Source organism: Schistocerca gregaria, chromosome 3 (assembly GCF_023897955.1).
Source record: "Schistocerca gregaria isolate iqSchGreg1 chromosome 3, iqSchGreg1.2, whole genome shotgun sequence".
Lineage (NCBI taxonomy): Eukaryota > Metazoa > Arthropoda > Insecta > Orthoptera > Acrididae > Schistocerca > Schistocerca gregaria.
Window position 1 is genome coordinate 478,347,103 of NC_064922.1, and position 18,922 is coordinate 478,366,024.

General features: G+C 43.8%; 1 protein-coding gene across 1 annotated transcript in view; it reads left to right on the plus strand.

The window, feature by feature from the left end:
- LOC126355434 (dipeptidase 1-like) overlaps positions 1-18,922 on the plus strand; it is a 612,970-nt gene that overhangs the window by 470,733 nt on the left and 123,315 nt on the right. Inside the window, exon 7 of the mRNA XM_050005743.1 lies at positions 9,080-9,230. Coding sequence (XP_049861700.1) covers positions 9,080-9,230 — 151 coding nt within the window. The remainder of the gene's footprint in view (positions 1-9,079; positions 9,231-18,922) is intronic.

The window sequence follows — 18,922 nt, forward strand, 5'->3', positions numbered from 1 at the left end:
ATCCTAGTTGATCAATACAAAGATGAAAGAAATTTATACTATGCAAGGAGTGACTAGGTCAGAACGTTTTGAGATGTACTTCCACAAAAGCAAAAACCGTAAGTTAAAAGCGCTACATAATAGTAAAATGTATATATTTTAGGCCACTGATGAAGCCTTAACTGAGACGAAACTTCTCTGCTAAAACAGGTATTGCCTTTATTCAGATGCACACCGTCGGTATTAACGTAAAATCACCAATGAAATTTTAAATAAAGCTCCTAAACTATTACAGCTAGCAAGCGTAAAAAAAGTGTGAAACGATTTTCCGTAGTTTACGGATCAGAAGTGCAAAAAGAGACCGAGAAAGATTCTACGATTACTCCCTTCACACAATGCGGAGGACGGTACGGTTTCCAGAGGAATACCACCCCTAGCAAGTCGTTTGGTGTAGAGGGCGCTCGCTCGGTCCAACTCCTGGGCTGCAACTTGCGGGCACCTGGACCTGCGAGCCGTTAAGCCCGGAACGACTTCAGCAGAGGCGCCGGGTTAGGGCATTACGCGGGATGGTCGGCTGTAACGGCCGGATTCGAGCGTGGCGAACCTGTGCGTCGGCGGGGCCGCAATTGTCGCCGCCGACTCACAGGTCACAGACTTTCATCTCTGAGCAGCGTCTTCCCCAGCCCAGAGGTCCGTGAGTTACTGCCGAGAGGTTCACAGCTTCTCGCAGAAAGTGAACTTCCTCAACTACGCACAGCGACCAGGAGCGTGCTCTCTGAATGGAAATATAGTGGTCTCTGGGATGAAACAGGAAAGGACGAGTGATAAGGATAATTTTTGAGTACACAGACAAAGGCACGGCAGGTAGGTCCCTCCTGATTGCTTTTAAACTCAGCAGTCTTCCTGACTCTACCAAAAGTGGACAAATGATGCTATCATTCACCGACTAGTAAAGTCATCGTAATAATAAAACGAACTGCAAAATTATTTAAAAAAGGTACCTGTATAATGCGAATAGTGGCAACTGACCATACAATTTTGAAATGTGTGAAGTCCTCCACTTTAGTACCAAGAAATACATTAAATTCGGGTTACAAGATTAATCGCACAAATTTTAAACATTATCAACAAAATATAGAGTGAATGCAGGTACAGACAACTCAAATTATATCCATTACACATAAAATGTGGGGGAATATTCCGTTTTCAGGACTGTCCCTGGCCTGGTCAGCCTGTTGTGAAACTAGTGCTGGGGATCAATAACGAGGGTAAAAGGAGGCATGCGCGATGGTCTCACCAACTTTCCCGCTCGTAGCGTCTTCGCTAAGAAAGACTGTAATGTACCTATAGCCAAGTGCTGTGGACCGCTGGTTTTACCTTTACCTTTTGCATTGAAAATGCTGTGGGTGGATATCAACCAGACTATGGTTTATTGGAAGAACACTTAGAAGGTGCAACAGATCAACTAAATAGACTACCTGAACTATTGTGGTTGTCTTCTAGAGCACTACTGTGCGGTGTGACATCCTTACCAGATACGACTGACATAGGACATCGAAAATGAAGGGCAGCCCATTTTGAATTATCATGAAACGGGTGTTTGTTGAGATCTTATCACAAAATTACAATCACCAATATTTTCCTACGGACGCAAAAATATTTTCTTGTCTCCCTGCGATCCATGTCAATAAAATAAAAGAAATCGAGGTTCCCACGAAAACACACCACTGGTTATTTCTCTCTCGTGCCGTTCAATAGTGAATATATTTCTGTGAATATTCTGCCAAAAACTTAAGTGTCAATTGCAATGCAGTCACATAGATGCAAATGTAGATACTGCTACTCATGTGTAGTTTTAGTCACTATATATGCATGTTTAGGAAAAGTGTCCTGATTATCCATAGAAAAAATTCATGCTTAGTAGTTAAAGTATTGCTTACGTCTACATTAAATTTCGCGTTATTTGTATTTATGCGCTTTATTTGTTGCCAGACCCAGAACGAGTGATTGTTTGCCTCTGTCACCTATAATTTCATTACACTGGCACAATTCACTACCGTCGTAATAGATCTCGTGCGACATCCCTTTTATATAGAAAATTATGTGTAACTCTACTTTCCTAATTGTCTCCTCTCAATGCACACATTTTTACGCTGGATCAAAAGGTTCACCAGTTTCCAATCATGGGCAGTTCCAAAAATCTATTACAATATTGCATTGAATATATTCTGTAACATTTTCCCAAACTGCAAAACAAAAACCTGTGTGTGAACGAAAGAGACCTTGTCCCACTCTCAGGATACGAGTCAGTCTACAAATGTCGAACATTAAAACGGTACACATGAAATAGATTCATAATTTTGTATGGTGTTAAGTGAGTAAATGAGAGATTCTAATCGGTAGAGTGGAGCACAACAGGTTCATGAAATCTTGTTCCAAGTTGTTTGTGTGCAACTTCGCAATGCGGCAAAAAGATTTTACGTGAGATCTCTGATGCACAATCTGCCAGCTACCCAATTCCCATACCGGTTCGATTTGCGAATCACCAGGACGATATTGAACGTGTAGGGTGCGGTTGTAGGGGACTAATAGAGTCTAACGGGAGGGCATGGGTTTGATACTAGGATGGAGTTAGATTACATCATGACATTAGATAGAGATGGGAAGTCAGATACTCGATTGTAAGATGTAACGAGGAGCAGATGTAGACTCAGATCACAATTTACTAGTGATGAAGAGTAGACTGAAGCCTAAGAGATTAGTTAGGAAGAATTAAGATGCGTACAAGTGCGATACGGAAGTAGTAAGGAATGAAGAAATACGCTAGAAGTTTCCCAAAGTTATAGATACTGCAGTAAGTAACAGCTCAATAGACAGTTCAGTTAAAGAGGAATGGACATCTCTGAAAGGAGCTCCGAAGTTGGAAAAAGAAAACATAGATACTAAGAAATTGAAGGAGAAGAAACCATGGGTAACAGAATAAATATCTCAGATGATGATGACGCAAGAAAATATAAGGAAATTCTGGAGTTCAGAGATACAAGTCACTGAGGGCAGAAATAAATACTACGTGCAGTGGACGTAGGGTAGTAATATTAAGATTGCAAGGGGAATTTAAATGCAGAGGAAAGAGCGGAAAGATGGAAAGAGCACGTTGAAGGCCTTTATGATGAGGAAGATTTGTATGAATTGATAAACTCCTGGAAAATGAAATAAGAACACCGTGAATTCATTGTCCCAGGAAGGGTAAACTTTATTGACACATTCCTGGGGTCAGATACATCACATGATCACACTGACAGAACCACAGGCACATAGACACAGGCAACAGAGCATGCACAATGTCGGCACTAGTACAGTGTATATCCACCTTTCGCAGCAATGCAGGCTGCTATTCTCCCATGGAGACGATCGTAGAGATGCTGGATGTAGTCCTGTGGAACGGCTTGCCATGCCATTTCCACCTGGCGCCTCAGTTGGACCAGCGTTCGTGCTGGACGTGCAGACCGCGTGAGACGACGCTTCATCCAGTCCCAAACATGCTCAATGGGGGACAGATCCGGAGACCATGCTGGCCAGGGTAGTTGACTTACACCTTCTGGAGCACGTTGGGTGGCACGGGATACATGCGGACGTGCATTGTCCTGTTGGAACAGCAAGTTCACTTGCCGGTCTAGGAATGGTAGAACGATGGGTTCGATGACGGTTTGGATGTACCGTGCACTATTCAGTGTCCCCTCGACGATCACCAGAGGTATACGGCCAGTGTAGGAGATCGCTCCCCACACCATGATGCCGGGTGTTGGCCCTGTGTGCCTCGGTCGTATGCAGTCCTGATTGTGGCGCTCACCTGCACGGCGCCAAACACGCATACGACCATCATTGGCACCAAGGCAGAAGCGACTCTCATCGCTGAAGACGACACGTCTCCATTCGTCCCTCCATTCATGCCTGTCGCGACACCACTGGAGGCGGACTGAACGATGTTGGGGCGTGAGCGGAAGACGGCCTAGCGGTGTGCGGGACCGTAGCCCAGCTTCATGGAGACGGTTGCGAATGGTCCTCGCCGATACCCCAGGAGCAACAGTGTCCCTAATTTGCTGGGAAGTGGCGGTGCGGTCCCCTACGGCACTGCGTAGGATCCTACGGTCTTGGCGTGCATCCGTGCGTCGCTGCGGTCCGGTCCGGTCCCAGGTCGTCGGGCACGTGCACCTTCCGCCGACCACTGGCGACAACAACGATGTACTGTGGAGACCTCACGCCCCACGTGTTGAGCAATTCGGCGGTACGTCCACCCGGCCTCCCGCATGCCCACTATACGCCCTCGCTCAAAGTCCGTCAACTGGACATACGGTTCACGTCCACGCTGTCGCGGCATGCTACCAGTGTTAAAGACTGCGATGGAGCTCCGTATGCCACGGCAAACTGGCTGACACTGACGGCGGCGGTGCACAAATGCTGCGCAGCTAGCGCCATTCGACGGCCAACACCGCGGTTCCTGGTGTGTCCGCTGTGCCGTGCGTGTGATCATTGCTTGTACAGCCCTCTCGCAGTGTCCGGAGCAAGTATGGTGGGTCTGACACACCGGTGTCAATGTGTTCTTTTTTCTGAAAATATCATCCAAACAATTCCATGCAATTCCGAGGAGTTCATGAGATGATAAGTGTGAAAATTATATCATAATTAACTTAACAGTTCCTGCATCCAAGCTGCTGACAAGAATGGTATACAGATGAATGGAAGAGAAAACTAAGGATCTATTAGATGAGGATTAGTTTTGCTTTAGGAAAGGTAAAGGCACCAGAGACGCATTTCCGACATTACGACTGATAATTGAAGACGACTGAAAAAAAAAAAAAATAACACCAAGACACGTTCGGACAATTATTTGACCTGGAAAAGTGTTCGACAATGTAAAATGGTTCCAAATGTCGAAGCTGTAGATTTAGACGGTTAATATGCGCCATGTACAAGATCGAGGAGTCAAAAATAACATTGGAAGACCAAGAACGCGTTAAAGAGGGTGTAAGACAGGGATTAGTCTTTCGCCCCTACTGTTCAACTTATACATCGAAGCATCAATGACGGAAATGAAAGGGTCACGCGTGCAATTAAATTTCAAGGCAAAAAGGATATCAATGACAAGACTTGCTGACGACACTGCTATCCCCAGTGAAAGTGAAGAAGAATTACAAGATGTGCTGAATGGCATGAACAGTCTAGCGAGGGCAAGATAGAATGAGAGTAAATGGAAGGAAGACGAAACTAATGAGAAGCAGCAGAAATGATAACAGCGACAAACTCAACATAGGGATTGATGGCGAAGAAGTATGAGGAAGTTGAGGACTTTTTCTACCTAGGCAACAAAGTAACCTATGACGTTCGGAGCAAGGAGAACATCAAAAGCTGCACAGCACTACCAAAAATGGCAGTCCTTGTCAGGAAAAGCCAAAAAGTATCAAACATAGGCTTTTATATGACGAAGAAATTTCTGAGAATGTACGTTTGAAACAGAGCACTGTATGGTATTGAAACGTGGACTATGGGGAAAACGGAAAAGAAGCGATTGAGACATGTTCTACAGAAGAATGTCGAAAATTAGATGGACTGATAACGTAAAGAATGAGGAGGTTCTGCGCAGAATCGGCCACGTTTCTCACCTGATGTTCTGAATGTGGTATGCCTTAAGTGCCTCTGGTTCTCTAAGTTGCCTGACTTATGATTTTCCGCTCAGGTCAGGCTCATTTCTTAGGACACGATTTCGCTTTTCGTATGAGAGACTGACGGGGAATCGAAGATCAAGCAACTATGCGTACCGCAGATCTGGTCAGCTGCCCGAATGTTGACGGGAAATAGTCCATTCGTTGCATTTTTCCAGTGTCGCGAAAACATTGTCGGCCGTACTGTAACCATCAGTCACGGCTGTGCAGATGGCCCAGCGTTGGTCTGTGATGACATTGCCTTGGCCTGGAACCGATAAAAACTGCACAAAAACCTCCGTTATCAGCTGATTACATATAATCTTTATTGTCTTGACTACATTGCATTACGGTAAGGGAAAACCCGACGGTAAGAGATTGGTCATGACGATCCACTACAACTCTCGTAGTAGCTCATACGCTGTTCGACGTGTACGAGGAGCATTTGTCCTACATTTTACTCTTTGTTTTGGTTTGACTTCCTTCCTTTCAACATACATGGTGTAATAACACAACCAGTTACGCAAGAGTATGTAGTGGTGCACCTGCTTGTACGTCGTATCCCTAAAGTTGTAATCACTTGCTGTTACTACAGCGCAGGAGACCCGTAACTCAGAGAGTAGAACAAAAGAGCTGCTCTCAAGTCACCTGTAGGCCGTTTATTATGTAAGTTAGTTCTCACTTCGCTTGGCATTTGCAGCGTTGCCCATTGGCATGATGCATGAATATGTTGTTGTTCTTGTTGTTGTGGTCTTCAGTCCTGAGACCGGTTTGATGCAACTCTCCATGCCACTCTATCCTGTGCAAGCTTCTACATCTCTCAGTACCTACTGCAACCTAAATCCTTCTGAATCTGCTTAGTGTATTCATCTCTTGGTCTCCCTCTACGATTTTTACCCTCCACGCTGCCTTCCAACACTAAATTGGTGATCGCTTGATGCCTCAGAACATGTAATTCACACATAACACTTATTGTGAATTATTCTCTGCCGTATATGGATAACATTTATGAGGATTATGTTATGCATCTGCAATATTAAGAAGCACCGAAGTCCTACATTTCAATGGTGTCGGTGGGTTCTTCAACTATACTTCCTATGCATGTGACTTCAGCCATTACCAGAACGTGATGTGACTGAGTGAATTAGTCCTGTAGCGTTCCATGAGCTGAAATGCTGTCATAGAGAGCGACTGGAGAAAGGGTGCAAGTTGAAGCTTTTCAACGCTGATTTTTTTTCTCCTGGAATAGTTGTTTCTCTACCTGGAATTGTTAGTTCATCATAAGTTTCATAAGGCACTCAGTTTGTTGATCGTTTTCTCAACACGTTGTTTCATAGTGAAGGTGATAACCACAAAAGAATTAAAATATATTTTAGTGTTGCCGCATGTATAACTGTCGAGTTAGGTGGTGCAGAAACTTCATACACTGGATTCACAGTTTGGAGCAGCTATGTTCAAATCCCTGTTCGACCATACATATTTAGAATTTCCGTAGACCCTGTAAAAATGTTACGGGGAATACTGTAATGTTACTTGGAAAATAACTGGGCTTATTTTAATTCCAGTGGTCCTCCTATTCGAGTCTGTACTCTGTCATCACTTTATAAGGAGGACGTACTGTGCTAGGTTCGGAATTGTTCATAATTTACATTAACAATTTCCCAGCAAATACCTACCATGGGCAAACAATATTGTTTGCAGATGACCCTAACATACTGATCACTGCCAAGTCACCAGAAGTACTAAGAGAAAAAGCTGAAGAAACACTTAGCAATTCGTCGCCATATAAATTATGAATTTTCAACTCATGTTTTGCGACATTTCGCTAAAATTACATTCTACAGTCTCGTTTTGAACAAAGCGAATTTCTTTACAAGTATAGAGTCAAAAAACAGTTGACTTCATCTGAAAATCGTAACGGAATACATTTTGTGTCGTTTCTATTTTTCTCTGATATTTCCTGGTGGTAGGAGGATTAGTTGTTGACGTCGCTGTAAATGGTACTGTCAGAATTGCTACCGGATGCCTGAGGCCTACACCTTTCCACAAAATTTACCCACTCTCGGAGATAGCACCGCGAAATGAAGCAACCTAACACAGAGGAAACCGAACTACAGCACTTAATGTACAACCATGAAACTGCTCCAATTCGTCTTAAATTAAGGAAGAGTTTTATCCAACGGACAGTACTGCTAGAAGGCCGACGTGACCTCTGTAAATTACACGTCTGCACCCCAAAGAGAAAATCACACAGTGCAGCAACTGCAGTTCATGGAGAACACTGAAGATATTACGAACAGGTGCCGTAAAATGCAAAGTAAACTTTGTTAAGAGTGGCCGCTCTTAAGATGGCCAGTGCGAATGGGGAGAATTAGAGACTGTTGAACACTTGTTCACGTAGCCAAGGGAGAAGTTCATTCGTACAGTGAAAGATCTGTTTTTATGCAATTAAAGGGGCCATTAAAGATGCAGATTTTTGTACGAAAACAGTTCATATGTTGTCTTCCGAAAATGGGAAGTAATAAGATAACTGAATAAAGAACACGAATAAAGGACAAATCATCTATATGAACTGGAAGTTATGGCATAATGATGTAATAGTGACATATGAGCATTATCATCGGAATCTCGATGTCGCTAGTGAACGTAGCAATGTCAGAATGCAGGTACAAATATTATTAATCGGCGGTGTGGTTAGACACGTAGTGCAGGTTGCTCTCAGCATTTATATCCGCTGATGTTGGTGTCGACAGTATGATGCTGTCGAGCTCTGAGGGAATCGATATCTAACCTATGATGTATGGTTACTTCCGTATATCGCTCTTCAATGGGAAATGGGACCAGGGCCGGTCAGTATGTGAGGATTTATGGAGCGACCGTCAGCTGTGTTCTTTAAAATTCTATTATTCAGTGCAACGAGCTCCAGTGCTACACTGCACCGTCACCAGTCCCTCTAGTGGCAGTAATTGGATCAAAACTACTCATCCATCCAGTGTTAAACTGGCCTCTGCAGATATATTTAAGCATGGAGGGTTCCCTTCACACATCAAACAATTTTCCGAATTGCGTCCCCATATTGTTAAGCTTAATTAAAATTTTGTATCGACATGGGACTTATATTGGGACGCTTGGAAGTAGCAGGCGACATTCTTACAGAATCGTCCACTCAAGATCAGAGTGAGACACAAAACAAAATGTGCGATCCGTCCTCCTATTGATATGCTGTTGGACAAATAAGTTCTTCAAAAAACACACGCAGAAAAACCTTAACATCATTTGTATATTGTTCCACTTTAGAATTTTGCTACAAAGGTTAGAGTTTTCAGTGAAGTAAGCGATGTGCATTGTTGGATACTAAGATACAAGAAACTACTCATGAAATTTTAATGTCTGGTGTGCAGGTGTCCTGGAGGCGCACAGGGCGGGCCAGATTGCGTCGCTGGTGGGCGTGGAGGGCGGACACTCTCTGGGCAGCTCGCTGGCCGTGCTGCGAACCTTCTACAGCCTCGGCGCGCGCTACCTCACCCTCACCCACACGTGCCACACGGCGTGGTGAGTGTGGCTCCACCTGAGATACTAAGAAATGTACCAGCCTCTACATGCTGGGTGTTCGCTGATACATGTTCACCGCTGTGGTGTCAGAGTTCAGATCCGTCTGAAAGACTAAACGCTGCGTTATCTGCTGCTGTTGGAGCACACACTTACCCCAACTTCGCCCCCCTCCACCTCCCCCTATCCCACCACTTGGTGCCTGTGGCTACGCCTGAATCAGTAGACATTTTTGTAGTTAGTTCAGTTCGACGTGTACTAGCCCACGTTAACGAGAACATGCCAAGTGATTTGTTGAGTGGAGACCCGTTTTCGCCATTAGGTGTGTGAGACCTCACGCTAGTCATCACCTGGCACTTGCCATCACGCTCACCTACATGTACCGCACAGCAGTGTTAGCTCTGCTCCTTTCAATAAACATTACATTAGTTGCCACAGGATGGGCATGATTTCTACATCTGCATCTTCCATCCACCATAGTAAGCGCAAACAAGCCTTGGATCATAAACACAACACTATTTGTTGAGATTTTGGAGTTTACCACATTCTCCTTCTTGTTGTATCAGTAGCATGAATACCCAGACCCCTACAGATTGTCATTAACATGGGCTAAGTCCGTCCTTCACCTTAACGACGACTTGAACTCTGATTGAGATACTTTCAATCAGCATTTGAATATCTGCCTAGGAGTATCACTCCATACTTAATAAGGCGTGAAACCAGAGTTGGTAATGTTGTTGGAATTGTATTCTCGACGAAGTCGACGTTCCACTTCACCGAAAGGTGCCTCATCGGGCTCAGGTCGGGTCTCTGTGCTGGCCAGTCTGTAATGTTAATTTCAGCAAACAATTCGCATCATCAGAGATGCTGTTTTATGACAGGTTGCATGCTGATACATATGTCCATGGTCTATGAACTGTTCCTCCACTGTATGCAGTACGAAAAAAATGTTCAAATGTGTGTTAAATAAATGTTATGGGTCATCAGTCACTAAACTTACACACTACTTAACCTAAATTATTCTAAGGACAAACACGCCTGAGGGAGGACTCGAACCTCCGCCGGGACCAGCCGCAGAGTCCACGACTGCAGCGCCTTAGACCGCTAGGCTAACCTCACGCGGCCTATGCAGTACGCAATGCTGTAAGTATGTTCATATCTCTACACATTTAGCGGCTTCATAAGCACAATAAGGGGACCAAACGGTAACCACGAAAATTACCTCCATACAGTAACACCATCTCTTCTCTGCTGCCACTGTGTGTGAAGGCAGATATGGTTCCCCAGGAGGTCGCCAAACCGAGACGCTTCCGTCGAACTGCCACTGTCTATAAAGTGATTCTTCACTGCAAGTCACTCCTCTCCAGCCATCCATGGTCCAGCAACGTCGTTCTTCACACGACCTCCAGCGTCAGTTAGCGTTGACTGCAGGAATCTGTGGCTTGTGTGCTTCTTTCCTGTGTCCTACTCTTTCTAACTCTACAGTCACAGTCGTTGTGCTAACTGAACTTGTAGTAGCACTTGGAAGTCACCAGGTTTTACCCTCCGCTGATTTCGCGCCATTTCTTACAACCAACCTACGTAGTGTTCGGCGGTCCACCGATCATAACTTCTGCCTGGCACTGGCTTATCCGTGGTTGTTCCTCCGTACCCATTTCACAAAGGCATCAACAGAAATTCGCTTGGCCACTTTAGAATGATCGGAATGCCGCTGATGGTGATATTCGTCGGGACAATTTCAGTGGCAACTCCTCTTTCGAAAGTCTGCTATAATGGATGGAGATAGTTCCGATCTCAAACACAGTATAAAAGTTTGTGAAGTGAAAAGACAAAACAGTGTCTGCCATGAAAACGTTATTAAAAGCCACTTCTTCCTCAACAGCGCAGGCAACTCTACAGTAAACTTCGCAACAGAATGGACTTGTATAAGAAACGGATGTCCTAATTAATTTTTTGTTGTATTAATTAATTATTTCATTCATTCATCTGTAGAACAATTAAAATGTGTAAGAAATGGTTTTGTCCACTACAGTTTTACGACTTAAAACGTTCTGCTGTGTTTCTGCACTTTTATTATCATACATAAAACGCAGTAGAGTACTAATAGATCTTAAAACAAAAACATTCTTATCGGCTCTTATAACCGGACAGTTTCCTAGTGTGGCATCTAGCATTTTCTTAATCATCTAATTTATCCTTTGTCTTATTACCTTTTTGCAGTGATTATAGGATCAACATCTTCCCGTGGTACCAGAATCCTTCATCAGTTTTGTGGAGACAAATAAATTACGTGCAGTCGGTGACAGAATTCGTGGGATCCCTTGCCTTATCATTATACTGAACTGCACAGCTTTATTGTCTATTAAAAGAACACGCTACCGCTTAGTTAACATACAACTGTAGGAAGACGGAGGATTCACAACGTAAATAGTGAATTAAGCTGTAGTTTTTTGCAGAATCGAGCATCTTTCTTTCATAAATACACATTTTCTACCTCTACGTCATCTGTTAAGCGAGAAATATTCAGAATATTTCATCTAAATGACAAGAAAATATCGACTGAATTAACCAGAACTAATCTGACCCTCAACTGTAAGAAAATCGATGGCCACTTAGTTGCCAAACGGGTTATACAGGGTGTTACAAAAAGGTATGGCCAAACTTTCAGGAAACATTCCACACACACAAATAAAGAAAAGTGTTATGTGGACATGTGTCCGGAAACGCTTAATTTCCGTTAGAGCTCATTTCAGTTTCGTCCACCAACGCTCAATGGAGCACGTTATCATGATTTCATACGGGATACTCTACCTGTGCTGCTAGAACATGTGCCTTTACAAGTACGACACAACATGTGGTTCATGCGTGATGGAGCTCCTGCACATTTCAGTCGAAGTGATCGTTCGCTTCTCAACAACAGATTCGGTGGTAGATGGATTGGTTGAGGCGGACCAATTCTATGACCTCCACGCTCTCCTGACCTCAACCCTTTGACTTTCATTTATGGGGGCATTTGAAAGCTCTTGTCTACGCAACCCCGGTACCAAATGTAGAGACTCTTCGTGCTCGTATTGTGGACGGCTGTAATACAATACGCCATTCTCCAGGGCTGCATCAGCGCATCAGGAATTCCATGCGACTGAGGGTGGATGCATGTATCCTCGCTAACGGAGGATATTTTGAACATTTCATGTAATAATATGTTTGAAGTCACGCTGGTACGTTCTGTTGCTGTGTGTTTCCGTTCCATGATTAATCTGATTTGAAGAGTTGTAATAAAATGATCTCTAACATGGAAGGCGAGCGTTTCCGGACACATGTCCACATAACATATTTTCTTTCTTTGTGTGTCAGGAATGTTTCGTGAAAGATTGGCCGTACCTTTTTGTAACACCCTGTATAATACAAATATCTGAAGTTGTCAGCTGGAGAGCAATCATGAACTAAATGTAAAAATAGTTTCAGCTATAAGGTTTTTAATGCCTTGATCCCATGTAGGTACACTGGATACCTCGTTTCAGCAGATCTAAACTGCCACCTTCAGATCTGCAAAGTTAGAGAAATTACAAAATAGTACGCTGTTGTAGCTAAAATCGCAAATTAAGGAATTTACATTTTACTGCCACAAACCGCACGTCTCTTTCCGTGGCGTCGTAACGGACTGTGAGTTTGAAATAAAAATTACCTATACATAAATCATTACAGTAAATATATAAATTCCAATATATGCTTAAGATTACCTTGTTATGAAAAGAGAGTACGACATTAAAAAATATAATTGTGTCCTCATAGCAACAGAGAGAGTTTCAGATGCAGCAAACCAGTCTGAGTTGACTGCCGGCTCCATATTGTTTGGTACTAATTGGCCTAATAGAGTAACACGGGGGAGTACCACGAGATAGCAGCAGTCTCATGAATAATAATAAATATACTCCATCTTTTTAACAGGATATGTGTTCATGTAACAGTATATAAGTGTATATAGTGTGCATCATTTAAATTGGAAAATAGTACAATACCAGTCATTATTAATTAATGAGACTGCCATCTGGTGGTACTCCTCTGTATTACTCTATTATCCCAGCAGGTATCTTGCCAGATATCAATCAATTCAGACACATACGTCATTTCTTGATTGGCCACAGCTATATGACTGTGTTGCTTTGAAGGCACAGTTGTATTTCTTAATGTGTTATTTTCTTTTCATAATGAGTTAGTATTTTCTTCGGCATATATTGTAATTTATATATTTACTGCAATAACGTACGTAAAGTTAAGATTAATCTAGATCCAAAGACTGTTACGATGGTACAAAAAAAGTGCAGTTTATCACACAGCGTGATTTCATAACCTGTACGCTGAGGGTGCCTCAAAAAAGCTGTAAAACCTTTAATTTACATATACAGTTACAATAGTGTAGTATTTTCATTTTTTGTGACCTTGCAGATCTGATGATAACAGTTTAACCCAGCCAAAACTAATAGCCCTGTGTACCTACACTTGATCAAGGCAATAAAAAATTCAATCTTAAACTTTCTTAACACTTATACAGTGTTTCCATTTCTCCGTTAGACGACCGGAAGAAGTGTTTGCTCATGTAATGTGTTCCTTTACCTGGATGCCGGCCGCGGTGGTCTCGCGGTTCTAGGCGCGCAGTCCGGAACCGTGCGACTGCTACGGTCGCAGGTTCGAATCCTGCTTCGGGCATGGATGTGTGTGATGTCCTTAGGTTAGTTAGGTTTAAGTAGTTCTAAGTTCTAGGGGACTAATGACCACAGCAGTTGAGTCCCATAGTGCTCAGAGCCATTTGAACCATTTACCTGGATGGCACCGGCGAAGCTCACCCTACGTAGATATGGCGTCACTGGCAGCCACCGCATTACCTAGCGAGGTGGTGCATTGGTTAGCATAGAGGACATGCACTCGAGAGCAAGGCAGTTCGAAGCCACGACCGGCCATTTAGATTTAGGTTTTCCGTGATTTCCCTAAATCGCTCTATGCAAATTCTGCTATTGTTCCTTTGAAAGTGCACGGCCAATTTCCTTCCCCACCCTTTTTACAATCCGAACTTGTGCTCCGTCTCTGATTACAACGATGTCGATGGTACGCTAAACCCAATCATCCTTCATTCCTCTTTGCCACTGCATTAACTGGGGGCAGAAGTATGTAGCATAGGTCAAAGCGTTTTACTAGCGTTTCTGTAACTATGATAAGGATTAAATCGCAGGTAGGAATAATACAAGTATCTTAATGCGTTGACTGCAACTATAACGTCATAAATAAAGAGCATGGGAAATTGAACGCGTAGCTCTTCTCTTCAACATCTGGGGTAGGCATTTTAGTCCTTTCTTAAGCGAACTGCGAACGAAACAAAAAAACAAACAAAAAATAAATCATTCACTCTAACCGACTATATGATCTACCAACCCCATACACAGTCAACATTACAAATGAATAACTTGTATTTCATTACTATGTACTTGGAAACAGTTTACCTTATGACTGTTTTCTTTGGGTGCATAATAACGCAAATTAAAGGGCAAAATTACCTTGCTGATAAAATGCAAATATCCACAAACAAATTTCATATGCAGAGAATAACATATAATTAACCTGAGCAAGGATATGTTACACAACGGCCGAAAAATATCATCAAAAATTCGTGAAGTAAAGTAACCATTGCACAATTGAAATGGAAGTTCGGTTTCCGATTCCGATTATCTGTAAGGTGAAGCAGTGTCACCAGAATATGAAACAAGACAAGAAGGGCCGACAATAAGAACAAGTAATTCTATAAAAACCAAAGAGAAGAATGTGCCGTCCGCTCGTTACGATTACAATTTAACTCCCGGTATTGCTTTGTGAATAAAAGCTAAAGTTTCTGGTGCAAGAGTTTTTTGATTCCCAAAAAGCGTAAGACAGAGAGGAATCAAAGTAACAAGAACAGGTTGGTCTAGTTTAGTGTGGACGGACTTTCTATGCAGTACCTTTCGGTTCGAACATTTTGCTCGTAGTTTATTTTCCGGTTGTTTCACACCAACGAGCCCTCTAGGCTATCACAACATTCATATGATAATTATCTAATTGTATTTGTTAAAACAGACCACTATGTTCTATATTACAGCACTTGCGGCCGAATCTAACTTAATGGACAACGCTAACCGTAGCTTCATATGTCTTGGGAGCGGTTGGAAGAGCTCAATAATGCTTTTAAAATTTAACTTGCACACATCAATTTGTCTCCTGATACTGTTTTTCACTTATTCTAGCTTATCTAAAGGTTTGCGGGCCACATAAATAGGACAAAATCAGGAGGAGGAACAGTCGTGGAGATTAGACACATAACACTATACGTCACAGTGGAATAACTAGAAAAAACTGGAACACTGATAAAGCAAGAAATTTAGGTAAAATGAGATTTTTGACATTAAATATACGTTTCAAAACTAAACATAAATCATTTCTTTCGTATTCCCGTTTTAAAATCGCTCCTACACGAAAGCCATACATCTGTAATTAAAGATCTGTTCGAGTCGCTTCAAACACTACTGTAACCCGAGGTCACAGTGGGGTGTCTCTGCCACCAGATGCATCTCAGTCCCAGCGAGATGCAATCCACCACTAGCACCCAACAGTTACATCGAAAAGCACAGCAGTGATTGTTTCAGGAAGAGAGTCAGCAATAAAGAATAAAAAAAGGTCACGAATCACAGGGAATGAAGTATGTCACTTTTCATGGAATTGATAAGGTTTAATCTTACAAAAAACAAATAAACAGTCACAATTTTAGTGTGAAAATCCTAAGGAAAAGCAACGTTGTCAATCTTTCTAAATACCCCGCTATCTGGCAATATATTCTCGGAAAACCAAGCATATGAAAACATTTTCTCGAAAGCTGGAGCCCGTAACTGATTACAGATTCAGGCGGTTTTTTTTTCATTAACTGCATCGCTATTACATGTAATCTCCTATTTCTGTGCGACAAGACTATGGCTCTCCTGTAACGAATGAAAGGACTTCTTGACCTGTCAGTGAAAGTATAAGTCTGGGATTGAGAAAACAGCATCCACTTCCGCGGAATTACTTTTAATGAACACGTCGACAATCCTGTTTCATCAAAAAACCAGGCAGTCGTATAATAAGGAATATCTTTGTCCAATCCACAAGCCAGTGAGCGTGAAGCGACTTTATTCTAGCTAGTAGCTATATGTAAACTTCAACTATATTGTACTGCGTATCAGCCATCTGTATGTAGAGTGAGTACGTTCATTATTGCGAACATTACATGCAATCTTTATAACCACAAAGAAGTGTGATAGGACCGTTGCTGTTTATAATATATGAACAAAGGTTTGCATCATCCTGGTTCCTCTTAGTTCCTGAATATAGACATTGACTTGGATATTACATCATAGACACAGGCCCTTTGACTGTTCAGAGATGTCACTAAACCACCCCAAAGATACAAACAACCATGCATGAGCAGCGCCTTTTTGACGGAGGGGAGTCCAACAGCCGGTCAGTACTAGTCATTTCACCAGGAAGGAGGCACACGGCTCGTGTTGTCTGTAGTTCAACCTTGCCTAGATGGTAAATATCGCGGAACGATCGTGTCCGCATTGTTACTTTGTACCAGGAAGGGCTCTTAACAAGGGAAGTGTCCAGCGTCTCGCAGTGAATCAAAGCGATCTTGTTCGGATATGGAGGAGATACAGAGACACAGAAACTGTAGATGACATACCTCGCTTAGGCCGCTCGGAGGAACCCTGACGGCAACGGCGCCATGTTGAATAATGCTTTTCGTGCAGCCACAGGACGTCATTTTACGACTCAGACTGTGCGAAACAAGCTGCATTATGCTCAACGTCACCCCCGACGTCCACGGCGAAGTCCATCTTTGCAACCACGATACTATGCAGCGCTGTACAGACGGGTCGAACTAACCGCTCAGTATTGGCATCACGTTGTCTTCACCGATGAGTGTCGCTTATGCCTCCAATCAGACAACCATCGGAGACTTGTTTGAAGAAAACCCGGTCAGGCTGAACGCTTTAGACATACTGTCCAGCGATTGCAGCAAGGTGGAGGTTCCCTACTATTTTGGCGTGGCATTATGTGGGGACGACGTACGCCGCTAGAGGTCACGGAAGGCGCCGTAACGGCTGTACGATACGTGATTGCCATCCACCGACCGACAGTGCAACCATATCGGTTGCATGTTGTCGAGGAATTCGTCTTCATGGACAACAATTCCCGCCACCATAGTGCATATCTTGACTTCCTTCGGGATAACGACATCGCTTGACTAGAGTGGACAGCATATCCTCCAGACATGAACCGAGTCGAACGTGCCTTGGATAGATTGAAAGGGGCATTTTATGGACGACGTGACCCACCAACCACTCTGAGGGATCTACGCAATATGGCCATTGAGGAGTGGGACAATCTGGACCAACAGTGCCTTGATGAACTTGCGGATAGTAAGCAACGACGAATATAGGCATGTATGAATATAACAGGACGTGCTACTGGGTATTAGAGGGACCGGTGTGTACAGCAATCTGGACCACCGCCTGTAAAGGTTTCGCTGTATGTTGGTACTACATGCAATGTGTGGTTTTCATGAGAAATAAAAAGGGTGGAAATGACGTTTATGTTGATCTATATTCCAGTTATTTGTACAGGTTGCGGAACTCTCGAAACTGAGGCGGTGCAAAACTTTTTTATGTGTGTATAAATTGTCTAGTAGAAAGCGTCGGGAGCTCTTTAATGCTATTTGCTGGAGATGTAGCTGTCTACACCAAAATACACTCCTGGAAATGGAAAAAAGAACACATTGACACCGGTGTGTCAGACCCACCATTCTTGCTCCGGACACTGCGAGAGGGCTATTACAAGCAATGATCACACGCACGGCACAACGAATACACCAGGAACCGCGGTGTTGGCCGTCGAATGGCGCTAGCTGCGCAGCATTTGCGCACCGCCGCCGTCAGTGTCAGCCAGTTTGCAGTGGCATACGGAGCTCCATCGCAGTCTTTAACACTGGTAGCATGCCGCGACAGCGTGGACGTGAACCGTATGTGCAGTTGACGCACTTTAAGCGAGGGCGTATAGTGGGCATGCGGGAGGCTGGATGGACGTACCGCCGAATTGTTCAACACGTGGGGCGTGAGGTCTCCACAGTACATCGATGTTGTCGCCAGTGGTCGGCGGAAGGTGCACGTGCCCGTCGACCTGGGACCGGACCGCAGCGACGCACGGATGCACGCCAAGACCGTAGGATCCTACGCAGTGCCGTAGGGGACCGCACCGCCACTTCCCAGCAAATTAGGGACACTGTTCCTCCTGGGGTATCGGCGAGGACCATTCGCAACCGTCTCCATCAAGCTGGGCTACGGTCCCGCACACCGTTAGGCCGTCTTCCGCTCACGCCCCAACATCGTGCAGCCCGCCTCCAGTGGTGTCGCGACAGGCGTGAATGGAGGGACGAATGGAAACGTGTCGGCTTCAGCGATGAGAGTAGCTTCTGCCTTGGTGCCAATGATGGTCGTTTGCGTGTTTGGCGCCATGCAGGTGAGCGCCACAATCAGGACTGCATACGACCGAGGCACACAGGGCCAACACCCGGCATCATAGTGTGGGGAGCGATCTCCTACACTGGCCGTACACCTCTGGTGATCGTCGAGTGGATA